General features: G+C 45.6%; 2 protein-coding genes across 5 annotated transcripts in view; both read right to left on the bottom strand.

The window, feature by feature from the left end:
• Nucleotides 1-26,896, bottom strand: part of NEIL1 (nei like DNA glycosylase 1) — a 40,536-nt gene that overhangs the window by 3,670 nt on the left and 9,970 nt on the right. Inside the window, exons 1-8 of one of the 4 annotated variants that reach the window (XM_033920909.1) lie at nt 24,463-24,625; nt 15,428-15,886; nt 12,062-12,181; nt 9,897-9,960; nt 8,126-8,225; nt 7,580-7,704; nt 5,714-5,741; nt 2,680-2,741 (exon numbers count right to left, since the gene is read on the bottom strand). In XM_033920909.1, coding sequence (XP_033776800.1) covers nt 2,680-2,741; nt 5,714-5,741; nt 7,580-7,704; nt 8,126-8,225; nt 9,897-9,960; nt 12,062-12,181; nt 15,428-15,876 — 948 coding nt within the window. In that variant the 5' untranslated portion in view covers nt 15,877-15,886; nt 24,463-24,625. Of the gene's footprint in view, nt 1-2,679; nt 2,742-5,713; nt 5,742-7,579; nt 7,705-8,125; nt 8,226-9,896; nt 9,961-12,061; nt 12,182-15,427; nt 15,887-24,209; nt 24,392-24,462; nt 24,626-26,896 lie in introns of those variants that run through there. The other 3 variants (XM_033920910.1, XM_033920907.1, XM_033920908.1) reach the window with 3 other exon arrangements.
• Nucleotides 15,755-26,896, bottom strand: part of COMMD4 (COMM domain containing 4) — a 29,609-nt gene continuing 18,467 nt past the window's right edge. Inside the window, exon 8 of the mRNA XM_033920913.1 lies at nt 15,755-15,886. Within this exon, the coding sequence (XP_033776804.1) occupies nt 15,879-15,886 (8 nt within the window). The 3' untranslated portion in view covers nt 15,755-15,878. The remainder of the gene's footprint in view (nt 15,887-26,896) is intronic.

The following is a 26,896-nucleotide window of genomic DNA, read 5'->3' as shown; positions in this document are numbered from 1 at the left end:
GCTCTGAAAGTGGTCTGAGAAAGACCACAGGGCCTTGTTAAAGCCTTTACTTCTACACTAGTTTCAAGAAAGCTTTGGATGGAACACAAACCCAGGAATCACTGCACCAGTAGTGAGTAGGCCGGTTTGGGTCTTTATCTGCTCTCATATTTCTCTCACCACCACCCCTTTTCTGTCATAGCCTGATGAAGCCATAGGGAAACTGATAAAGCAACAGCTCAGGAGGATTTGATAGGCCAGCAAGTGCTTTAAGGGAAGATTAGGTACTTACCTTAGTCATCTTCTTCCTAGTAGATAGGAACTAGAGAATGACATGGGGACAAATTTTTCCCCGGCCCCGTGGGAACTCATTTTCACGTCCCATCCCAGTCAGCTCTTTTCCTGTCCGTGCCCTATTCCTGCAAGCTTCATCCTCATCTGCACAAGCCTCAAACACTTTAAAATCATAAGTCTTTGAGGCTTGTACGGTTAAGAGCTTATAAAAGATTTCTTGATAAAACGTTTGCGTTTTGGGCAGGCAAATTGAACAATTGGTTAAGTACAATAATTTCCCAGACTCAGTCTTATTACACCTTTAGAAAATCTATGAAAACGTATCTTTTTGAAAAATTTGTAAATTAAACGTCAATTATACTCTGTATTCTCTAAGAATGTATTGTCACTGAACTGTTCAGTCTCTTGAATGTGAACCGCTTAGAACTAAATGGTATGGCGGTATACAAGAATAAAGTTTATTATTATTATTATTAACAGCTTATTACACAGTTTATTAAAATGCTATATACTGTACCACTCGACAACTAATGATCACAGCAGTGCACAAATAGATAAAAAATTAAAATAGAAAAGAACTCTTAAGGATCAAAAAAGGCCTCCAAATACCATATTGTTCTTTCCTTCCCCCAATCTTTTGGTTTTTATTGTAACCTACCGATCCTTTCCTCTCCTTATATTTCCATAACCATTTGATTGTCTTTCTGAATTTTGTGCTGTCAAATTTTGTTTCCCACCCCTTTTATTTTTAAATCCTTGTTTTATTTTTATTTATTATTTTATTGTAAACTGCTTAGATTTACCTTGGTTTTCTTAGCGGTATATCAAATAAACTGAAGTTGAACTCCAACCCTGCTTAACTATGGGGAGTAGGGATGAGACATTCTCTCTAAGCCTTGCTCCTATATGGAAATAAGCTAGCTTCACAACTACCTTTCCACATTTCCTTACCAGACTCTTAGGGGCCTGTGGGTCCACACTTCAGCTAGCTAGCAGGGTTATCGGTTCCCTTCGCTACAATCTTTCAGCCTCTCAGTCCTTCCTTGGGATCCACCCATCGCCAAGATCCCTTTTCTTTCTGGCAGGCTGTGGGTTTTGGCTCCCTCCCAGGGAAACCCTTTCTTCCCTCTTGCCTCTGAAAGCTTGCCCTTCTCTTCCATCTGGATTCTAGAGAAACCAACCCTTCATTTTCCGTGGACCTCTTTTCCATACTGGTTGATTACCTTTATTGGAGTATGCTCTTCAACCATGGGTGCTGGGGAAACCAGGAAACACACGGGCTGCCTTGATCAGGGAGCTGACATAACCTAGTGAATTTCCCTTCCTCATGGTTCCAGCTTGTGGTTGGGTTAGGTAAGTGCTGAGGATTTCTCTCTTCCTCCAGTGGATAAATGTACTAATATTTTCCTGCATTTTAATAAGAAGGTGGGGCTACTGCCCCTATATCTTCCAGCCTTACTGTCTTTTAAGACCTGATTTAAAAGGTATCTTTGACTATTGTCACCTCTCCTCCCTGTCCTAGTAATGCCAACATCGCCATCACACTACTTACTCTTTGTCCCTGAGAATATCTCTGCATCTTATTGATGAAAAGTAGTTGCATATATACTCTCTGACAATGTGACAAGAGCCTACTGGAGCAAGTGAAGCGCTGTTCTGTTCACCCACCTGGCTGGGGGCCAGATTTTAGGTTTACCACAGTTGGGGTTCAGAGGAATAAGCAATTTTTGGTCTCTGGCTGAAGGCTGGACAGAGTTTGGAGGGAGTAAGACATATCAAATTTGTCGCTAGTTGAGAGTTAAGTCTCGGGTATTGTTTTATTTTATGCTGCATTATATTTTAACTGTAATCCGCCATGAACTGTGGAATATAAATTTTTGTTAAACAAAATCCCAGTAGATGCTGGTTTTGATCAAACTGAAAACCAAAGCTCACTAATAGGTTAGAATCATGGCGTTTGCTACAGTCCTTACTTGTGAATCATATGAAGTCTGGAGCAGAGGGTGGCGAGTGACAGAAAACTAGGCCTCTGGATCAGTGGTTCTCAACCCAGTCTTTGGGGCACACCGAGCCAGTCAAGTTTTCAGAATATCCCCAATAAATGTGCAAGAGGTGTGCTCCAAGGACTGGGTTGAGAATGGCTAAAAGCAGAACCATCCACAGGCTAAACGAATATGTACGTTTTTAAAAGCAGCAACGTTGTGTCTAGACACTAACAGGAAAGTGTGAAAAATACTTAATCCTGATGCTGGAAACACCAATTATAATTTAGAATTATGTTCTTGTGGGTAGGAAGCTGGAGATGTGGCCCAGAAAACCTGCCCTATGCTTTGTCCACAGAAGTGAAGATAGGCCATTGTTCCACAGAATAAACTGACCCTTCCCTTCCCCAGAAACACTCCCTACCTTGGGGCTGGGAGTCTCAGGCTTTGCTTTCATACCTCTGCGTTTCGTTTTAGATTTTGCAGCTGAAAACAAAAGAAAAAGAACCTACTTATACTTATTCCTACTATTCCTATTAATTATTTCTATAGCGCTACCAGACACATGCAGCGCTGCACAGAGTCATAAAGAATAAGAAAACAGTCCCTGCTCGAAAGAGCTTACAATCTAAACAGGCAAGACAGACAAAAAGGATGTCATGGGTAGAGTTAGCAGCCACAATGCACACAGTCTATGTGGCACAATTCACAATTAAAAAGGTATGTGCCCCTATCAGCAGGATTCCACATCACCCTAAAAATTCTAATTTTTTGGCTTTTTATGTCACTAGGCTTTAAGGATCTACATCCCTGTCTTACGCATCCATTTGGCCATATTTCTACTGCCTACCCATGAGCTGGGAAAAGGGTTAAAGAGACCAACTTATCCTAGACCAGAGGTTCCCAACCTAGTCCTCAGCACATACCAAGCCTGTCTGGATTTCAAGGTACCCACAATGAATATGCATGAGGCAAATTTGCATGCACTGCCTCTACTGTATTGCAAATTTATCTCATCTATTCTTTGTGGGTATCCTGAAAACCCAACTGACTGGATGTGTCCTGCTCTAGAGCAGAGGAATTCATTTATTTCCACAATTAATATGCATGAGATCTATTTGCATATAACACCTTTCATCCAAGCAGTTTCTGGCATATTAAAAGGTCCATCACTATTGGTCAATGCTTCAGAGACAGTATAGAAATAGCTGGGGTAGAGCAGGGGTCCCCAAAGTCCTTCCTTGAGGGCCGAATCCAGTCGGGTTTTCAGGATTTCCCCAATGAATATGCATGAGATCTATGTGCATGCACTGCTTTCAATGCATATTCATTGGGGAAATGCTGAAAACCCGACTGGATTCGGCCCTCAAGGAGGGACTTTGGGGACCCTTGGGGTAGAGGGACCTTAAATAAATACCTATGGAAAATCCCCTGTTCTTTAAATAAACTATCAGCATGGTACAAAATACTAAAAACTACAATCCCTTTCAACGATATCGATTGGTAGTGTCATGGAATATGGATTTGTCCACAGAATATCATCCTCCTCAGGTATTAGAACTATTTGCCACCATATACGAGATGGTTAAATCTGTTGATCTGCAGGAGATGAAATACTTAACTTACTCATTCTCCAGATTTTTGGCTAACTAATTCCCTCAGATTCTTATTGTGGCCTAGATTAATTTTTTGTAACCCACATAGATCTTCACGGTTATGTGGTCTATAAGTTGATTTTTATGTTATGTTAGCTAGGGCGAGGGGAGCCCAGGTGGGTCTGTGGAACAGCAATCAATGCAAGCACACCATTTGAAATCAAGTACTTCAGGACCTGTAGACCCTGAAAGGGGCTATGTGAGGATTAAGCTCACCCCCCTCCCCCCCCCGCCAAAAACCTATATAGTGAAATATAGGTATAAAGAATATTGCTCCGATATATCAGCTAAGACTTGCTATGGTAGAAAGCTTGCACTCTGCCTATAAAACATCCTTGCTTGAAGATAAAGGATTTTATATTATGACCATGTGTAATGTATCTTTTGTCCATTGACCATATGACCTATGGCTTGCATCTTCTGACATATGTAATCATTACCAATAATATGACCTTTGCTTGATATTTTGCCTCCAAACTTCTCAATAAAAGGAATCAGTGCTGTATGCCTCTCCAAGACCATTTTCTTGATGAGGCTGCTTTAAGCATCAGATAGAAATCTCCCTGAAGCTTCAGTTACTGTATATTATATGATTCCAGTTGTGTGTGCCTGGTGTGTTTCTCTTCTCTCTCTCTCTTAGCAACTCAGTGAGAATTCCCCTACTAAGACCAGGGGGGTTGCTACCTGGGTATGTGATTTTTACTCTACAACAGACCATAAAGTATTGTTATAAAGTGTTGTTTGGGATTATGGCCTTCTCCTCTTGGGGGACCAGTTACTATTGAAACCCAAAGGCCTGTTTGCAAAGGCTATTTGTTTATATTGCTCTGCTATTGGTGTTTCAATACCGGACAGTGGAAGAAGCTGTACCCATTCAAAGATGGGAACAAGAGATGCAGGAGGTGGCTAGGTTTGAATTGGGAACTTACTCTAAGGTGTCCAACCTGGAAATGATACAATATACTGACCTGTGGTTGGCGTATCTAAGGTTGCATTTTAGATGCAGGGCTGGGAGGGGAGGGACAGTGAGTTGAGGTGAAATGAGTGGAAGGGATAAGTATGGAAGGTTAGAATGAGTGGTAGGGTAATTGGGCTGGTATGGAAAGGAGGGGGGAACTGGAGCATCTGGGGGTGCAGTTTCACACGGTTGATAGATCTGGAGTAATTTCTCCCTTTCTTTTCATTTGCTTATTTATCTACAGTGTATATATCTCGCCTGAGAGCAAGTTTATGATTGTAATTGGTTGTAATTTATAACATTATAATGTAATTTGCTGTATGTTCTGTACTTTCGGAGGCAGTTTTAAAAATAAAATATTTTTTTTAAAAATTTAAAAATCCCAATAGAAGCAGTACATGCAAATCAATCTCATACAAATTTTTTGTGGAAATTGTGAAAAACGCATCTTGGTAGTGGCTCTTGAGAATCATAGTTGTCCACCCCCAATCTATGCAAGGTTCATTTTGGCTCTAGAAGAGAGAAGAAATTACATTTTTTTCTTGCATGTTAGAGCTATGAACTTGGGAGGTTCACAGAGCAAAAAACTTTCAAGTTCGATTTTAGTACATTTAGGGGAGGGGTGGAAGGGGGTTTTCTGATTGTCAGACTTTGTTTCACACATTAATTTTTAATAAAAAAGTTTTTAAAGTGTGTTAGAACTTTAATGAATACCAATTGACTTAACCTATGTTAATCTGCAGGTTATTATGTATTAAATCAGTTTAAAATTACACTACATTTTTTCAGGCACACTAACGACAGCACACCCTAATGGGCATGTTGAGTTTGAGGTTTACTCACACCTTTTGGGGCCAGTGGTCCAGCTTCACCCTGCAAATGGACAAAGAGAAGAGAATCATTACAGCATGCTTTTACTGTTTCAGCCTCCATTACACACTCTAGGACAGTGGTCTCAAACTCGCGGCCCGCCAAGTACTATTTTGAGGCCCTCAGTATGTTTATCATAATCACAAAAGTAAAATAAAACAGTTTCTTGGTCATATGTCTCTTTAGCTATAAATGACAATATTATTATTAAGACTTAGCCAAGAGGAAATATTTATAAACTATAAAAGAGTTTTACCTCATTCAAAACTGTCATTTCTTTAATAAGACAAGAGGAAAGATTTATAAACTATAAAAGAGTTTTTACCTCATGCAAAACTGTCATTTCTTTAATAAGACATTAACTATTTTTCCTGCGGCCCTCCAAGCACCTACAAATCCAAAATGTGGCCCTGCCGAAGGGTTTGACTTTGAGACCACTGGCTTAACTGTAACCATGACATCCTGTTTGTCTTTGGGAAGCAGAGCTCAGCTTGTGATGTCATAATGCCTCATTCCACCAATAAGAGCCAGCCTCATCAGTGATGTCACAATGGCTTGATTGTCCTGTTCTCCCCTCTGGCCTCCAACCCAGCCAGCTGATTAACCATTCCCCTTAACTCAGTGGTCTCAAACGCTTTAATAAGACATTAACTATTTTTTTCTGAGGCCCTCCAAGTACCTACAAATCCAAAATGTGGCCCTGCAAAGGGTTTGAGTTGGAGACCACTGATCTAGGAGGATATTCCACACATCCTCAGTAACATTGTAGCTCTGGAAAATTTCCTCACATTACTTTCTAACATTCTCATGACGTAATAGCCATACTTGGTCAGACCAATGGTCATCTATCCCAGTATCCTGTTTTCAACAGTGTCCAATCCAGGTCACAAGTTCCTGGCAGAAGACCAAAAAGGAGCAAGAGACAAGATGAGGTTTGTAGCATGAAGAGTTTATGGACCTTTCCTGCAAGAATTTGTCCAAACTTTTAAAACCTAGCTACACTAACTGCTTTTACATCATCCAGCAACATAGAAACACACAAAAATTATGACAGAGACCATGGCCTATTCAGTCTACCCATTCTTTATCATCTACTATTTCTTCCTCTCCCTTAGAGATCCTATGTATTTTTCCCCCTTAAATATGCACGTCCAAGGTGTGGGGAGGGGGGTATTTTGGTTCTCTTATAAGTGCAAATGATGTGGAGAAGGGGGGTTATTATATGTTTTCTTATATTTGAAGAAAATTATTAAATATTGGGGAGGGAGGGATATGGAATCTGAATTAGATTTTGATAGGCTATTAAGTGATGTATTTAAGTATAAAATGATGTTATATGCTGTTGCACTTATTGTAAGTTTTAATAATGAATAAAGAATATTAAAAAAAAAAAAAGAGAGATCCTATGTACTTGTCCTAAGCTTTTTAAAATTCAGATAGTTTTTGGACTTCAACACTTTCACCGGGAGGCCATCACATAAAGTTACCACCCTTTCTGTCAAGTAGTATTCCGTCAGGTTACTCCCGAGTCTATTCCCATGCCCCTTCATACCAGAGCTACCTATCAATTAAAGAGACTCACTACCTGGGCATTTATGCCTCGGAGGTATTTAAATGGATCTACAGTATCATCATTTGGATATTAATGAATAAAGGAGATCACATACTAGTTTGAAGGCCCCCCCCCCCCAAACCTTTTCCCTTCATGCCCTCACTCTTCCAGAAAGAGGGATAGGAGATCTTTGGAGTGCTCACACGTGGCATAGGCTTACACTACCAGGGACACGTATTATTACACCCCAAGAAACAGAGCAGCTAGAACGTTAAAGCTGGTAACTTTCCTGGAACCATATTGTCCTGCCGCTACTGTCTCGCAGAGTCTTCATTCCAGGCACAAAATAACACTGCAACCACTTTTCATAGATAGAGAAATCCTCTCTGCGTATCGGGTAAAACCCTTCCGGCCCTGCAGACACAAATGCTGATTAGTTTGGCATTTATCCCCTTCCTGCCTTTTGCAATGCCTGTCTATAGTTATTTCACTAGATAGCTTTCTGCATTTTCCCCCATTTCTTTTACATCCCCTCAGCCTCCTGTGGTTGACAGTAGGCTAAAGCCCTAAGGCCACTTCCAATCACTAGGTTTCAGTGTAAGAACAGGAGTGAGCTTTGCCTTTCCTCCAGTCCCACTTATTCTTCAGCAAGACCAGCCTCACAATGAGAAAACAGGCATCCAATGCTAACCCTAATAGCTATTTAGCTGGAGGTCTTGATCAGGTGTCTGGATACACCCCAGATTAGGTCTACTACTTTTCATAATGTTTACATCAAACAAAGTAGATACTAAGATAGGGAATCCTTTCCAAAAGAAAAACCGACTTAGATTACCCAGCTGAATAGCTTCCATGGGTACAGAGTGGCACAGCTCCAGTAGGTCTGGATTCTCCTTCTTTATCTTCACCTTTTTGCTCAGGGTTAACTCTGCATCCTGTGAGACAGAAATCAACAGTCACAGATGATGGCTCACTCCTGTTTTCAACAAGATAATGGAAAAATGTAGTTTTACAGACTAAATTTTTCCCCGTGACCAGTCCAGTGTAAACGGATTATGCTCCTTAACCAATAGATGGAGACAGAGAACAAAGACTTGCAAGCAACCACTTGCTGTTCAGTATTTCTAGAACAAAGCAAATGCAGAAGAAATTCTCCCCAGTTAAGATCTAGGGCACTGGTTCTCATTCTCAACCCCATCCTCAGAACACACTCAGCTATTTAGGTTCTCAGGATACCCACAATGATAAATGTATGACAAAATCTGAATGCAAATCTCTCTCATGCACAATTATTCTTTTGCTGAGTTTGAATTTTAGAATGAGTTTTAGTTGAATTTGTATTTTTGGTAGGCCTTTCATTTTGTAATCCACCTAGTTGATAGGCGGAACAGAAATCTTTAAAATAAATAAATAAAATCTCTCATGATCCTGGCATTGGCTAAGGAAATGGACCCCTTTCATATCTGCAGTAGTGCCGTTATGAATTCTTCTGAATAACCTTTACACCTCTGGTGCAACCTTTTAAAGGACAAGACACAAGACTGATTGCTTATAGAACTGGCTCCTGCATGAGCAGTCCCCTCCGCTGAAAAAACAAACAACATTCTCCCATATTGAGGTCTCCAACTTTGAGGTGTACCAGGTCTGCACACCACAGCCTCCTGGCCAATCCAGTGCCACAAGATGATCACTGGAGGAGAAAAGCTGTCTGATGTGTCATTTCAACGCATCAGAGGAAAGGCCCTGCTAGGGCTGGCTGCGATCAACCTATTTTGAGTGCTGCCTCCTGCTGACCCTTCGGGCAAGGGAGAAAGGGAGAGATCGAGCGAGGGGGGGGGGTCTATGGCTCAGGACTGCTGCCTGCTTCTGCTTCAGAGGAGGGGGGGATGGAAATTGAGATCTGTGTTAGACAAGGTTTCTAACACACTCTCAACCAGAAAAACAGTTATCTGTCATCCACCAATCCCTATGGGTGCTGGATAACTGAGATTCTACTGTATATTTTCTCCTCAGGGCTCCAAAAGGTGGGGTGGAGGAGTTAAAAGAAGAAATTTACCAACCTCTGTTGATCCACCAGAGACAGAACGACCCATTCTCTTCTAGGTATTGCCCCGAGAGTGCAGCCAACCTTGGCATGACCCTGGATGTCCCCTAGTTGCCAAGGCTCATTGTCCAACTGGGTCTAGGAGCACTTTCACCAAAAACGTCCTCAGCTGCAGGGACAGGGAAAACCGAGAAGCAAGTGACTGCACACTGCCTTACATAGGGCATGTCTTGCAACTCTGTTCTTTGTCTCCATCTGCTGGCTGAGAGGTATAACGTAGTGGTTAAATTATCTGCTTGACAACCAGGGAAGTCAGGTTCAAATCTTTCTGCTGCTCCTTGTGATATCACTTATCTTTCCATTGCCTCAGGTACAAAATTAGACTGTAAGACCCTCTGAGGGAAGTGAAATACTTTAGCATACCTGAATGTAACTCATCTTCAGCTATTACCGTAAAGGTGTGAGCTAAATTCAAATAAATAACCCCATTCATTCTGAACAGGTCGGGTGGACATCAGGGAAGAGTTTTGGCTCCTCTTCCAATGTCCCTTAAAGTTCTCACCTGATCCTGTTGCAGGAGGGGCTCAAGCACTGTCCTGGCCTTCACAAAGGGTGGGATCTTTAACCTGTGGAGGAAAGCTGGACAGCTTCACCATTGTACCTACAGCAAGAGTAGCAACTGTCTCCTACTCACAAAAATATCTTGCACACACCTCAACTTCCTCTGTCCTTCTATACAGCCCTCCCCTTCCAATCAGGTCACTTAAATGTATATCTGCAGTATACCCAAGCCCATCAAAACAGAATGGGATAAACACAAAGGATCTCTAGAAAACAAATGGTATAAATTAAAGAATTAAGGCCGGTATTGGACAGACTTGTATGGTTTGTGTCCCGTATATGGTGATTCGGTATAGGATGGACTGGGGAGGGCAACAATGGGAATTCCATTAACATAGAACATGAAGACATTACTGGCCAGACTTTACGGAAGATATCCTGCAAACAACGGGACGGATGGATAGGTTGGAGCGAGCTTTGATGGCAACTTTAGCAGTTGGAACCTAGGACAATACTAGGTGGACTTTAGTCTGTGGCCCAGAAATAGCAAAGCAAGTTAATTTAATTGTGTATTTGAATGAGAATAACTAATGGGTAGACTGGACGGACCGTTCAGGTCTTTATCTGATGTCATTTACTATGTTGCTATCAACAAAAGAGGAGATGTTGCACCCATTAAATCATGATACCAATACATAAACTGGTCATTACTGGCAAAGTTTAAACCTTTGGGTCCAGAACTGCAAAAAACCCCACAAAAAACCTAATAAAGGAGCCCACTGTTTGTTCGCCCAACCAAAACACAGTTCAAAAGACAACGGAACCATTTATGTCAAGAGAACCACTTTTAAAACTCCTAAAAGGGTTTCAGATTTAAGCTCTCTTATAAGGCACTTTTAATCTGGAACTGGTTTCTAACTTCTAGCCCTATACAATTTAGCATTCCAGTTTTCAATAGTAAATCAGTACCATTACAGAATGAAATAATTAGGACACCATAACGGAAATAAAATCTTAGGAGATGCAATTTGGTGTCACACACGTCGCAGCTCCCAGCACAGAAACCCAGGTCTTTGTGTTGTCGAACGACTGCTTCTATCCTCACTGTTCTCTGGGAAATGTAGTCCTGATTTTGCCTTAGAACAGATGGACTGCACGAATGCAAAAGAGTGGGCCTGCCTCAACCCCTCCGTGTGTTTTATAAAACTGTACATCTGCTGGGGGAAGCAGCTGCTGGTGGCTTACTCTTGTATAACCAAAGAAGGCAGGGGGGAATAAAAAACGATAGCGGGATTCTGGAGGAGGAGGAATATCCCACAGACGTGTCACCAATCAAAAGGTTGTACAAACTGTTTCTTTTAAGTGTGCCCTGTGTTATCATAGGAACGACCACAAGTATTAAAAAATGACGGTACCTATATTTGTGTTCTAATCATTGTTTATGTTTATTAAGGAGTCGATTCAGAGCAGTTTATATGAGCTTCTGCGAGATGTTACAATACATGGGCTCTTCTTATCTCTATCCTTATGTATGTTAAAAAGCACTTAAGAGATGAGAAACACTTTGGACAAATGTTTGATTTGGCCTCTTGAAAGCAGCCGTTGTGAAACGCGCTCCGTGTCGGTGCCTTACACTACATCAAAATAATTTTTTTCTCTGTGTATTTTCACACTTATGTTCACCAGTAGCTTTCTTCCTACAGGCCAGAAAACTCTTTGCACTTAGGGACCTGCACATTAAAGTTTTGCACTTAACGTGCATAAGAGCCATATTAGTTACAAGACATCTGTGTTAACCGTTGGGGGAGTTCTCAGCAGGCAGCCATTATTATTACTACAATTCCTGATAATACTGCAACATATTCATTATGTGTCTATGGGGTTTATAACCAGCAGGAAGGCAGCCACGCCATTGTCACAAAGAAATGAATACTTAATGGTATGACTCATTTGTACTGCATTATCTGTTATGTTAACTAGAAGGCCTAGTCCCCACCTAAGCCATGCCCTTTTTTATGGATTTCTACATTGGGTGTTTAATGAGTGTGCACCAACAGTTGATGTAACTTTTAAAGCATACATACCATATTAAACACAGCTTAGTAAACGCATCCTCTAGTGATGCCACAGCCAATTAATTTTCAGCAATATTTGACTTTGACTCACCTATGCAGAATTTCAGCTCGGAGGTAGTTGCCAACGCCGTTGAAGTACTTCTGGTTGAGCAGCGCTTCACAGATGGGCCGGTCAAAGGCCTTTTCAGCCAGGTTCCTCAGAACGTTCTCCCTGCAGCGATAAGCAGAGTACAAGATTCTCTCCCTCCACGTAACCTGTTCAAGCCCATCAGGGATCAACTTCATTACTGAAAAGGGAGCCCCTTTTTAAAGACTAGCAAAGTAGTCATACAGCTTAAACATAATCAATTTTCCTCTACAATCCTGTATGGAGCTCTGTGCTGGGCTATTATTTTTTCAGTCACAGAAATACAGATAAAGATCACAGGTACCTGTCAAGCCTTTGCCCGTTTCTTTTAGCCACCCAACTTTTAACTAAGGAGCCTTCATGCTTATGAAATGCTTCCTTTAATTCTGTTTCTATCCTTAAGTAGCCATTTCAAGCATCCATTAAAAAAAAAAAAAATACTCCCTCGTGTCGTTCTGCCTGCATCCTTTGAGCCTCATACCATGATCCTTTGTTTATACAGGCGAAAACAATAAATATGCGTGAGATTTGCATATAATGGATCTCTGCTATATACAAATATCTCTCATACATATTCACCGTGATGAGCTTGAAAATCTACCTGACTAGGTGTACTGCCAGGAAAGGGCTGAAAAAGCATGGCTCTGGTTACAGCAACTGGAAGGTCTCTCTTCTTTCATAATACGTTCCTGTCTCCCAAAAACACCTTGGCCCGAACGACAACATTCCATCAGACCTCCTCTTTCAAAGGTGCAGAGGCAGGCTGGTGGCAATGCTGTTGGTTCATGAGCTCATGTGTCTTTAAAGGGGTGCCCACTATACCCTTTTCAATGCCCTTAATCAGCTGTCTATTTTGCTTCATTAGAAAGCAAAAGCCTGCAGCTATCAGAGATCCAAGCTGCTGGAAGACCAGGATTATCTGCATCTGTACCAGACCAGGAAATCAACAAGTAAGCAATTGCATCCTTGCCTCTGTTTCAGGCTACACATATTTAAATTTTATTTGATAAGGCTTTGGGTGTAACTTTCATACTTTCTCAGTGGAGGAAGGTAAATAGTGGAGTGTCGCAGGGTTCTGTACTGGGACTGGTGCTATTTAACTTATTTTTAAATGATCTTGAAATTGGAATGCTGAATGAGGTGATTAAATTTGCAGATGGCATTAAACTGTTCAAAGTTGTTTAAACACATGCAGATTGTGAAAAGTTGCAGGTAGACCTTAGGAAATTGGAAGACTGGGCGTTCAAGTGGCAGATGAAATTTAATGTGGACAAATGCAAAGTGATACACATTGAGAAGAGTAACCTAAATCAAAGTTACCAGATGCTAGGGTTCACCTTGGGGGTCAGTGCCCAAGAAAAAGATCTGGGTATAATTGTAGACAATATGCTGAAACCTTTTGTCCAATGTGTGGTGGCAGCCAAAAAAGCAACCAGGATTATAGGAATTATTAAAAAAGTGATGGTTAACAAGTCTAAGAATATTATAATGCCTCTGTATTGCTTCATGGTGTGACCTCACCTTGAGTATTGTCTTAAATTCTGGTTGATTTATCTCAAAAAAGATATAGCAGAACTGGTAAAGGTTCAAAGAGCGACCAAGAAATGATAAAGGGGCTGGAATTCCTCTCGTATGAGGTTAGAGCTCTTCAGCTTGGAAAAGAGACGGCTGATTGAAGTCTACAAAATCCTGAGTGGTGTAAACAGGTACAAGTGGATTGATTTTTAACTCCATCCAAAATTACAAAGACTAGGGGGACACTCGAAGTTACAGGGAAATACTTTTAAAACCAATATGAGGAAATATTTTTTCACTCAGAGAATAGTTAAGCTCTGGAAGGCATTGCCAGAGATTGTGGTAAGAACAGTTAACGTAGCTGGTTTTAAGAAAGGTTTGGACAATTTCTTGGAGGAAAAGTCCATAGTGTTATTGAGATGGACATGGGGGAAGCCAGTGCTTGCCCTGGATCAGTAGCATGGAATGTTGTACTATTTGGGTTTTTGCCATTTACTAGTGACCTGGATTGGCCACCATGAAGACAGTCTAATGGGCTAGATGGACACTTATGTTCTTTGGACTGTCTACTCCCTGTTGGAATTTATAATAATAATAATAACTTTATTTTTATATACCGCCAGCTATCTTGCGACTTCTAGGCGGTTTACAATAAAGAATCTGTGAATACAATGAAAGAAAATGTAAATACAATAAAGAGAAACTTTACGTACAATGAATTAAAGAGTATAGCAGTGTATATCTCAATACAATAAATGGAAACTTTACGTACATTGGATTAAAGAGTATAGCGGTATACATCTCGTGCAATGGATTAAAGAGTATGGTAGTATACATTTGATAATATTAATAATGTTGGCAACAGTTTGTGTGTTGCAAGGCTAGGAAGTGCCCAGCTATTTGCACAGAAGTAGAAATGTTCCGTAAATTGAGTAGAGTGTTCATAGTTAGTGGTTAGGGGTTGGATCTGACAGTTCGCATGATCAGGTATGATCAGGTATGTGATGATGTTACGGGGGGGGGGTTGATGTTCCGGTTCGTTGCCTAGGTATTTCAGGAATAGGTGGGTTTTTAGGTGTTTCCTGAATTCTTCATAGTTGTTTGTTTGTGCAATTAGTTTTTCTAGGTCTTTACCCCATATGGCTGCTTGATATGATTTATAGAGGGAAGGAGGTACAAAACCCCTAAATTTTACACCCAGAAGCTAAATGCTGAAAGACTGACTATACCTTGAGGAAGCCCAAATCTTTCTAAACTAAACAAAACCTTAAGTTTGTATACCGCATCATCTCCATAAAGATACAGCTCGGCACGGTTTACAGGTAATTCAATAAATGAGGGAAGGACATAATAAAAAATAAGCCGTTTCCACAAATATGTGGCCCATTTCGCAGAGCAATTGTACAGAGTTAAATTGTTAAAGATCTAAATCATAGTACAAAAACAAGGAGAAGCTCTCTGAGGTTCTAGGCTCCCCTTCTGTATTGCTTCAGGCATGTCCTACTCCTCAGTTCACCCAATTACAATTAGCTGGTACTAACATCATTCTTACTTTCAGGACTTCAAGTCAGTGGGGAATTACATCCATCCTTATTTTTATCTTGTGGACTGTTAAAACTTTTAAAGCTATATTTAAAGATCTCCAACACTGAAGATGGATGCAGACAGAACATGTAGCTTTGTATACATTTCTATTACAATTACAAAATATGCATACTTCAGTCTGACTGAAATGCCATCTAACCTCTAGGTTCTCAAAAGACTTATGTGCACTCTTAATTTTCCTGATGACCCCCAAGTGGAAGAGCCTTGTACCTGAATTTTTCATATTCCAACATCACACATGGCCCACGATCAGGCTGCCATGTGCCAGGGGCTTCCCATCTCCCAAAGCGTCGCATATCCACAAAGCAGAGCGCCTGTCGTGGGCTGTCCTTGGTGTAAAAGCGCAAGTGGGCATGTTTAGGTAGCTCAGTTGCAGGGCTTAGCATAAAGTGCCCTGACATACCAAAGCGGAAGACTATATCTATGGGCTCCTTGGTGCCTTGCAGCCTTCCACTCTTCTTCTCTTCCTTGACAGGGGTAAGGTTCAGCTTCACCTCTTTGCCACGAGAAACTGCAGAGATCAGGTACTTTGCATTCTCAAATGGTACCTCTGGGTTCTTGCTCACATCTGATTTCTCCACCTTTCCCGAGAAGATAAGCCCTGCACACACCCTGTTGATGTAACGGCTGGCCAAATGTAACTCCGGGCCTTCCGGCATCTTCACAAACCTGAAAAGAGGAAAGTCAACATTAGGAGAGTACTGGTTATAGGAAGATTAGGTTTTTACCTAGATAATACTTGAATTTTTAAGGCCTTAATTTACTACGATTTTATCAGTGGCCCTTCCTTAATTACCACTGTTCCATTTAAACTATGTTATTATTTTAACTTTTGATTTTAAGATGTTATTTTTATAGACTTTATTACACTTAAGATTATCCCAGGACAAGCAGGCATGATATTCTCACATGTGGGTGACGTCATCTACGGAGCCCCGGCGCGGACAGCTTTTCAAGCAAACTTGATTAAAGTTTCAAGTTTGCACACTGCACCACGCATGTGCGTGCCTTCTCGCCCACTAGAGGGCGCATCCCACCTCGTGGTCCTCAGTTCAAATTTTTCCGCGGAGCAAGAAAGCCCTGTGGATCTGAGCTCCAGTGTTTTTGCCTTCTAGCTGCCGCGTTTAGTTTGTTTTTCCTTTCGTTTCTTTTCAAAAAAAAAAAAAAAAGTCTTTCGTTTTTCGTCGGGTTCCGGGGGCTCCCGGAAGCCGTGGCCGCGGGACGTCGGTACGTTCCCGGCCTTCTTCTTTTTCTTCGTGGATGTCCCGTCCTGTTACGGGATTCAAAAAGTGCAGCCGGTGTGAGAGGTTGCTTTCCATCACTGACCCTCACCGGTGGTGCATTGTCTGTCTTGGGCCCGAACATCCGACAGACTCGTGTGATCGCTGTGCTACCTTCCAAAACAGGGCCCTCCGTCGCCGTAAGGCAAGAATGGCCGAATTGTTCGCCGTCGACGCGCCGCCTAAGGCCTCGACGTCGGCCTCGGCTTCGGCCCCGGCCTTGACCTCGGCCTCGGCGTCCTCGGGGGCCTCGGCCTCGCCTCGGCCCTCTTCCTCGAAGGCGTCGTCAGTGAAGCAAGCTTCGGGTAAGTCCTCTGTTCCATCCCCTTCAGCAAAGAAGCCATCCTCGAGTCAGGCCAAGGCGGGTGGGTCGACCCCGGCCCCGCATCGGACCTCGACTCCGCACACCCCGAGGGAATACTCGAGACCGAGGTCGCCCTCCAGGGAGTGTGCCCCGGACTCGGAACTCCCCACCTTCGTGGGGATTCCGGCCTTCCAGGATCTCCTCCGAGCACTGATCTCATCGGAGCTGTCGGGAGCCCTGGAAGTGTTGCAGCGTGCTGCGGTTCCGGCGGCCTCGACCTCGGCCTGGACGCCTTCGGTCTCGGAGGCCCCGGCCTCGGCTCCCTCGGGAGCCCCGGCCTCGGCGACCTCGGTCTCGGGTACTGGGACCCCGTTCACCTCGGTCTCGGCCCCGCCCCGAACCTCGACCTCGGGGGAACCCCCTGAGCGGAGTGTAAGGCCCAAAGAAAAGTTGCGCAGAGTGCGCCGTCTTTCCTCCTCTTCCTCCGGGTCTTCCAGACACGCCTCGCCCTCGACGCGACCTCGGACGGGGCGTCGATCGAGGAAGTCTAAGCGGCCCCGAGGCTCGCCTCGGCGCGACCGTTCCTCGTCGTTCGGGGGCGAGGCGTTGCAGGTGTCGGAGTTGCGCCTCGACAACCCGAGGCTCCTCCGCTCACCCCATGGGAAGTCTTCCCGGGCCGCCTCGCCGAGGAAACGGGAGAGTGTCCCACGAACCCCGGGGTCCTCACCCAAGGGTTCTGCGAGGAGGATAACTTCCCCTTCCCCCTCGAGGGCCCTCGAGAGGGGATCCTGGGATTCGGGATCGGTTAGGGATCCTCATTATTCCCATGAGGCCTCCCCCCTCTCCTCGGTGGGGCGGTCGAGAACCCCCTCTCCCCAGGCTAGGCCGTCCTCATTTTCATCCTTCGTTCAGGACATGGCCCAAGCCCTGGGGATTGACCTGATGGTAGGCTCTCGGTATTCTAAAGAATTTTTGGAGGAACAGGACCTCCCCATTCTTCCTAGGGAGGTGCCTAGACTCCCTCTCAACAGTGTCCTTCTGCAAACCTGGCTGAAGAACTTGTCAAACCCTCTTACAGTCACGTCTGTGCCTTCAAAAATGGAATCGAAGTATAGGACGATTCCCCCTAAAGGGTTCGATAAGGCGCAGCTCTCACACCAGTCTCTTCTGGTGGAGTCTGCTCTTAAAAAATCACAGCCCTCACGGGTCTCTGCGGCGGTTCCACCAGGCAGGGAGGGGCGGACCCTAGACAAGTTTGGCCGTCGCCTCTATTCAAATTCCCTGATGGCCACCAGGGTTCTAAATTACGCCTTCACCTTCTCCTCCTTTTTGCGTGGGATGGTGAAGGACCTTCCTCAATATCGAAACTCGTTACCGGACTCCCAAAGAGCAGGATTCGACAAGTTTATGTCCAACCTGTCTCAATTGCGGTTGTACCTATTCCATGCAGTGTACGACGCCTTTGAGCTGGTTTCGAGGGTGTCGGCCCTCGCGGTGGCCATGCGCCGCTTGGCCTGGCTTCGCACCCTCGACATGGACCCAAACCTGCAGGAACGCCTGGCAGACTTGCCTTGTGTGGGGTCCGAGTTATTCGACGAGTCATTGGATGCGGCGACCAAGCGCTTGTCGGAACAGGAGCGCTCTCTAGCATCCCTGGTCCGCCCCAAACCTAGGCCCCCGCCGCAGAAACCCTTTCGGCCTCCGCCGCGCCGATACCCTCAGAAGTCGACCCCGGCTTTCTCGAGACCGCCTCCGAGACGTCCGTCTCAGCGAGGCAGAGGGGGACAACCCCAAGCCCCGGCGCAGGGCCCTTCTAAGCCAGCGCCTTCCTTTTGACGGGCTGAGCGGATGGGGCGGGTTCCCCTCCGCACTTTCTCAGGAACCCCTTCCTATCGGGGGCCGTCTTCGGTTCTTCCGGGAGGCATGGACCGGGATTACCTCAGACGCTTGGGTGCTCCGGATCGTCTCCGAGGGCTACTCGCTCAACTTTGTGTCCTCGCCGCCGGACAGTCCCCCAAGTTTAGTCCCCGGCAACCGTTCGCAGCTACCGACCCTTATAACCGAAGCCAAAGCCCTCTTGAAGCTTCGGGCGGTCGAGCCGGTCCCCAAGGACCAGTGGGGTACGGGGTTTTACTCCCGCTACTTTTTGGTCCCCAAAAAGACCGGGGACCTGCGCCCCATACTGGACCTCAGGAAGCTCAACAAATTCCTGGCCCGGGAGAAGTTTCGAATGCTATCTCTCCCGGTTTTGTACCCCCTCTTGGGGGAAGGGGACTGGATGTGCTCCCTCGACCTGAAGGAAGCATACACCCATGTTCCGGTGCACCCCGCCTGTCGAAGATTCTTACGATTCCAGGTGGGGGACCTCCACCTCCAGTACAGGGTACTGCCCTTCGGCCTGGCCGCGTCCCCACGAGTATTCACGAAGTGCATGGTGGTGGTTGCAGCAGCCCTCAGGTCACGTGGACTCCATGTGTTCCCTTACCTGGACGATTGGCTCATCAAAGCCCCGACCAGGGAGGGGGTTATCTCAGCGACCCGACAGTCTATTGCCTTCCTGCAAACTCTCGGGTTCGAGATAAACTTTCCAAAGTCTCAGTTGAGACCGTCGCAGTCTCTTCAATTCATAGGTGCGGTGCTGGACACGGTGCGCCTACGCTCCTACCTGCCGACCCAGCGGGTGGAAACCTTGGTACGGATGAGCCGCCAGGTCTCCCAACTATCGAGGGTGTCGGCCAAGCGCATGATGATGCTGCTCGGCCATATGGCCTCGACGGTACATGTCACGCCGTTTGCGAGGCTACACCTGAGGATCCCTCAGTGGACCCTCGCGTCCCAGTGGCGCCAGGAGTGCGACCCGGTGTCTCGCCTCATTTCGGTAACTCCGCCCTTGCGGAAATCGCTGCGTTGGTGGACAGACTCTTCAAATCTGTCCATGGGGCTATTGTTTCGCACTCCGCCTTTTCGCAAGGTCCTGACCACGGACTCCTCGGAGTACGCGTGGGGAGCCCATCTCGACGGTCTTCGCACGCAGGGCCTGTGGTCGTCAGAAGACCGTCAGTGTCATATCAACGTGCTAGAGCTGCGAGCCATCTTCCTAGCACTTCGAGCCTTCGTTCACATATTGCAGGACCAGGTGGTCCTCGTCCGCACGGACAATCAGGTGGCAATGTATTATGTGAACAAGCAGGGAGGAACAGGGTCATGGCCCCTCTGCTCCGAAGCTCTTCGCCTCTGGGAGTGGGCGGCCTCCCGGAACATCTTCCTCCGGGCGGTCTACATCCAAGGAGAACGGAATTGCCTGGCGGACAAACTGAGTCGACTTCTGCAACCGCACGAGTGGACTCTACACTCAGCAGTTCTACGCGAGGTCTTCGCTCGCTGGGGAACGCCACAGGTGGATCTGTTTGCCTCTCCGGAGACACACAAACTACCACTATATTGTTCTCGGATGTACTCGCAGGACCGTCTGGAAGCGGATGCCTTCCTACTCGACTGGGAAGGGAGGTTCCTGTATGCATTCCCTCCGTTCCCTCTGATCATGCGAACGTTGGTACACCTAAAATCGTCCACGGCCACGATGATTCTCATAGCACCTCGGTGGCCGCGTCAGCACTGGTTCTCCCTGCTGCTCCAGCTCAGTGCCAGAGAGCCTCTTCCCCTGCCTGTCTCTCCTTCTCTGCTGTCTCAGAGTCAAGGATCCATGTTACATCCCAATCTGCAGTCATTGCACCTGACAGCCTGGTTTCTTGTTCCCTGACTCCTCCGGACCTGTCTCAATCGGTGAAGGAGGTGTTGGAAGCCTCCCGCAAGATCTCGACGAGGCTTTGCTATGCGCAGAAATGGACCAGGTTTTCCACCTGGTGCTCGTCTTTTCACCTGGATCCGGTATCAGTTCCGGTATCCTCGGTTTTAGAATATTTGTTTCATTTGTCGCGCTCCGGCTTGAAAACCACTTCGGTGCGGGTTCATCTCAGTGCGATTTCTGCTTTCCACCAACCTCTGGAGGGACGCCCTCTGTCACTCCATCCCTTGGTGACACGCTTCATGAAAGGGTTACTCAGGGTTTGTCCCCCTCTTAAGCCTCCGTCTGTCGTGTGGAATTTGAATGTGGTTCTGGCTCAACTGATGAAACCCCCGTTTGAGCCACTCAACAAGTCCCTCTTGAAATTTCTGACTTGGAAGGCGGTGTTTCTAATTGCCCTCACCTCCGCCAGGCGGATTGGGGAGTTGCAAGCCTTGGTTGCGGACCCTCCTTTCACTGTCTTTCATCACGACAAGGTGGTTCTCCGCACCCATCCTAAGTTTTTACCTAAAGTTGTTTCTGACTTCCACCTCAATCAGTCCATTGTCCTTCCTGTGTTCTTCCCGAAGCCCCACTCCCATCCTGGCGAGACGGCGCTTCACACGCTTGACTGTAAGAGGGCGTTGGCATATTATCTTCAACGCACCAGGCCTCATCGGAAGGTTCCTCAATTGTTTTTGTCCTTCGATCCCAATCGATTAGGGCATCCAGTTTCCAAGCGCACCCTGTCTAACTGGTTGGCCGCTTGCATTTCCTTTTGCTACGCTCAGGCTGGCCTTCCTCCCCCGGGTCGAGTCACGGGGCACAAGGTCCGAGCGATGGCAGCTTCGATAGCTTTCCTCCGATCCACTCCGATGGAGGACATATGTAAGGCTGCCACTTGGTCTTCGGTTCATACATTCACCTCTCATTACTGTCTGGACACTTTATCCAGGAGTGACGGCCGGTTTGGCCAGTCAGTTTTGCAAAATCTGTTTTCCTAAATTGCCATCCTCCCACCTGCCCTTGTTTGGTTGGCTTGGAGGTCACCCACATGTGAGAATATCATGCCTGCTTGTCCTGGGATAAAGCACAGTTACTTACCGTAACAGGTGTTATCCAGGGACAGCAGGCATATATTCTCACAACCCGCCCGCCTCCCCGGGGATGGCTTCCTTGCTAGTTATGGAACTGAGGACCACGAGGTGGGATGCGCCCTCTAGTGGGCGAGAAGGCACGCACATGCGTGGTGCAGTGTGCAAACTTGAAACTTTAATCAAGTTTGCTTGAAAAGCTGTCCGCGCCGGGGCTCCGTAGATGACGTCACCCACATGTGAGAATATATGCCTGCTGTCCCTGGATAACACCTGTTACGGTAAGTAACTGTGCTTTATAAACTTCTCAGTTTGTATTTTAAATTAACTGTATGTACTTTTTGTTGTAAACCGCTTCGAACTTCTGGTATAGCGGTATATAAGAAATAAATTATTATTTTTATTATTATTATAATCTTTCTAGTAGAAGGGTACTGTAGTCTTGACAAGTGGTTTCTTCTCTTCACCTGTAAGGATTGCAGAAAGCATCTACATTTTCAACTCTGCCTCCTTGTGTCACTGGGCAGTGTCTCAGCTCCTCAGTAGATAATGACACAGGAACTCATTTTCCCATCCCATCCCCACAAGTGCTTTTCCCGTCCGTGCCCCATTCCTGCAAGCTCCATTCTCATCTGCACTTTAAAATCATAAGTGTTCGAGGCTTGTGCGGTTAAGGCAGAGTTTACAGGAATGGGGCAGGGCAGAGACAGTGACAAAAATTGCAAGGACGGGGAAATTGAATATTGGCATTGACCAGTCATGTCATGCTACACAGTGGATTGGTCGGTGACCAGCCAAGCCGGATATTCCGGCAATACCAGAAATTAAATGCCGGTACCATATCCAGCGACTGACATTGAATTTCTGGGACATACCAAAGCAGTCCCCTGAATCTAGGGCAGGATATGTGAGCCTGTTGCAAGCACAGAGGACCCAAAAATGGTGTCCATTTGCATCGCCACCTTCCCTCTGTAAAACTTTGTAAAAAGTATGGAGGGTGGACCATGTAGCAGCTCTATAGACCTCCTCAGGCAGACCTGCTCAGAATTCTGCCCAAGAAGCTGCGCCTCTGGCGGAATGCATTTTCAAAGCCAATGTATGCAGATGAAATAGCCATGCAAATCCATCTGGAAATGGAAGCGTTCAAGTCAGGCTTTTTCTGTCTGCTAAGATTGATTAGCACAAAAACCTGATCTGAGAGATGAAATTCATTCGTCACTTCAAGATAATGGAGAAGAACTCTCCTCCCTTCCAGTAGCGCCAAGACTGTCCTTTTCCTTTATGCTCGTGGCATAGAATGCTGGAAACCAGATTTCCTGATTTACATGGAAAGTAGTGACATGGCCAACTCCGTAAATCTGAGATTCCTTGTCAGGAACAGGAATTCAAAAGGGATCTCAAGTATTTCAGATATGGCATTTGCTAAAATGCCTCAAATTATTACTATGTTAGATCCCCAACTGTTTGTACCTGTGACTGAAGATAAAAGATGTTACCCATAAGGATTTATGAGATACTGATCAAAGGATGGAAAGGATGTTAAGATCTGTTATTTCTCAGAATAAGATTTTTTTTGCAAGAAGTAGTTGATACGTTTGCTAATGTGAACTCAAATGTCTCTTTGTTGGATAAACATTTCAGTATGGCTGAGTCTCAAGTTTCAGCTCTACAAGCCGTTTCAGCTTTAGCAATTAAGGACTCATAATTTACTTTTTAAAAAGGAAATGCTTGAGAATGCTGACAGAGCTAGAAACTTGAGATCTGTGAATTTTCCTATTATATATTTACTTTCACCTGAGATCCCTTTGAGGAAATATCTCAAAGAGATTCTTGGTTTGAAGAATGCTGCTACTTTAGTCTTTTTCAAAATGTTATTATATTTCTTCAAGAAAAATGCTCCATGGTGCACAAAGAGTAGGATGTTTGGTGTCTTCAGGATTAGATTTATCTGCCTTCCTAGAAGATTCTCAAGATTTGATACAAACAACATCTACTCTTTTGGTAACTTGTTTTAATGAAGGGGATAAATCCTTGATAATGAAGTTATATTTTAAAAAGAAAGATAAGATTTTCAGTGGAGCTAAAGTAATGTAATTTCCTGATGTCACCAGGGCAACTCAAATGAGACTGAAGGCTTTTTTGGCTTTGAAGTCTAAAGTGTTGGCTCTTAAGGCCACATATTTTCTTAAATTTACTTGCAAATATTTATTACATTTTCAGAATAAAGATTGTCTTTTGGGTTCCACTCCAGCTAGAACAGTTTTTGGAAAGATACTGAGAAAAGAGTCTTTATAGGAATATTCAAGCCATTGTGCAACACTGTTATAGTAATAGGACTAAATATCCTAATTGTTGCTTTTTGTATTTTCTTCTAATTTAGGTAACAACTTCTCTCTTAACCAGGGCTTGATGGATTATTTGTAATGCTTTTTTTGTTCACAATACAGCTTTTAAATCGGTCCACAAAAGTTCAAACGAAAGCCCCCTTAATATCGGAACAAGGTAAAGAGCTTATGTAAGTCATGCATACCCAACCTAGCTTGCACTCGTGCAACACCGGATTCAGAAACAACAGCAGCACTCTGCTCCTGGTCCCGCAGAGTCCCTACTCTTTCAGGAGCTGGAGTCGTGCTTCAAAAACTAAACTCCCACCCAAACTCTGGAATTGAGGCCGGGCCACAACCCAGCAGCACGCAAAGGTTACAAGGCAAGAACCTCCTGGGAGGTGGAGCGACCCGTGGCATGCTGGGAGTTGGAGTTCTCAAAGATTCTAGGTGCTATACCTGTAACTGAATAATCGCTGATAATGCGAGTCGTGCACGTGCTTCTTGTTCCGTTAACTGGAAAGCAACGTTGCTAATTGAGCTTACTTTTGAAAACCGGTTGCGGGTTTGGGGAAGGGGTCCGGTATTTAACCAATGAGCGTTTCAACCCTCACGGTGGTGTGTTCAGTATTTCGAGCCTCAATCCGGTGCTCTAATAGCCTCAGTGCGTTTCAAGCCTCCGTCTGGTCCTCCAATAGCCTTTTCCAGTGTATTCCAAGTTTCTCTTCTAGAGTCTAGAGTACAAACACGCCTGCCAGCGGTTCTGTGGCTCCACTTACTGCAGCCCTCCTCTATGAGTGTGCCAGTAGCCCAACCTTCAGACATGACCAGACAGGAACCTAGAGCAGCAGCTGCAGTCAAAACAAAATCTAAGTTGCTGATGATGCTCCATAAAGACTCTTGCCCTGGGGTAGACAGTAGAGAATGACAAGGGGAAAAAAATCTGTCCCCGTCCTCCCATCCCGTCCCTGCCATCCCCACAGCATCCACCCTTGCCACCTCACCGCCCTTCAGTGGCTGATAATCTCCCTCCCTCCCCCTTACCTTTGTGGCGTAAAGAAACTTAACGGAGGGAAGGCGAGCAGCCCCTTCCCTCCCTCCCCCTTCCCTTCGCGGTGCTTTAGAAAAGAAACTGATGCCGGTGAAGCCTGCCTGTGCCGCCCTGCAGTCACATGTGTATGGGCAGAAGCTTCTCTGACAATTGTCATTTTATAAAACACAAATAAAACAGAGCAAGGTTCAACAAAACCCATCTCCCCTCCCTTTCACAAATATCCCCTTCACTATTGTGAAAACTGAACAAACCAAATTACTACAGAATGCTACACAGAAAAATCAAGCTAACAGAATACTTTAGTCACACATGGCCAGAATAATGTTAGGGGAGTGCAACTAGGGCAACTGCTCCCTGGTCAGAGAGTCCTAAGCCAGCTGGAAGCTAAAGAAGCACAGCCTGACTTTGCGGTCCCCAGTTATGTCTAATACCAGCTCTAGCAGGATACATATTTCAAATCTGAAATATTCTAATCACAAAATATAAAATAAATTAATTTTTTTCTTTTTGTTGTCTGGTAATTTAATTCTTCAAATCACATTGGTTTCAGGCTTTGGTTTTAAGTTCCTTCTGTCTTCATCGTGGCATGGCTGGCTCCTAAAGGTAAAATAGGCGCAAGAGGAGCTGGGGAGAAGATGCTGAGTCTGACACAGGTGCAATTTTTTTTACCACAGGAGTAAGACTTTTCACCGCTCCCAAGGGGCGGTAAAAGGTCATGTCCCCATTCCTGCGGTAAACTGGTTGCAAATGTCTCCATTCCTGCGGATTTATTGCAGTGACCCGCGGTTTACCGTGGTAAACGGTCCCCGTGTCATTCTCTAGTAGACAGACTTCCAGTTTCAGCTTCTGCATGCAGTAACAACTGTATTTCTGACTGCAATAAACAGTTTAAATTCAAGAACCAAATCTTTATGGATGTTAGTTAAAAGCAGCAGCAATCTATCTGAATAATAATGTTCCAGCACAGTGAAGGGGAAGGGAGATCGAGTCGTCCCCCTTCACTGCACCGGAGGAGCAACGCGTTCGGCGGTTTGCCCCGCCCCCAGCAGCCACTTAGGCACCTGGCCTGCTTTTCCAGCCCTCTTAAGGGCTCTGCAGACTGGGCCTTTTTCCCTGTTCCAGCACAGTGAAGGGGAAGGGAGATCGAGTCGTCCCCCTTCACTGCACCGGAGGAGCAACGCGTTCGGCGGTTTGCCCCGCCCCCAGCAGCCACTTAGGCACCTGGCCTGCTTTTCCAGCCCTCTTAAGGGCTTTGCAGACCGGGCCTTTTTCCCTGTTCCAGCACAGTGAAGGGGAAGGGAGATCCTGTGACCAGCGAGGGACAGATCGGGTGAAATCTGGACTGCCCACGGCGCGCAGCCATTTTGCAGGGCCATCTCAGCCGACGGAGATTCGAGGAGAGGAGAGCGTGCGAGCTCCGCTCCGCCCCTCTCCCGTGACCAGCGAGGGACAGATCGGGTGAAATCTGGACTGCCCACGGCGCGCAGCCATTTTGCAGGGCCATCTCAGCCGACGGAGATTCGAGGAGAGGAGAGCGTGCGAGCTCCGCTCCGCCCCTCTCCCGTGACCAGCGAGGGACAGATCGGGTGAAATCTGGACTGCCCACGGCGCGCAGCCATTTTGCAGGGCCATCTCAGCCGACGGAGATTCGAGGAGAGGAGAGCGTGCGAGCTCCGCTCCGCCCCTCTCCCGTGACCAGCGAGGGACAGATCGGGTGAAATCTGGACTGCCCACGGCGCGCAGCCATTTTGCAGGGCCATCTCAGCCGACGGAGATTCGAGGAGAGGAGAGCGTGCGAGCTCCGCTCCGCCCCTCTCCCGTGACCAGTGAGGGACAGAT

The sequence above is a fragment of the Geotrypetes seraphini genome, chromosome 14 (assembly GCF_902459505.1).
Source record: "Geotrypetes seraphini chromosome 14, aGeoSer1.1, whole genome shotgun sequence".
NCBI classification, from domain to species: domain Eukaryota; kingdom Metazoa; phylum Chordata; class Amphibia; order Gymnophiona; family Dermophiidae; genus Geotrypetes; species Geotrypetes seraphini.
The sequence above is the reverse complement of the archived record's forward strand: the minus strand, read 5'-3'. Positions and strand labels throughout refer to the sequence as shown.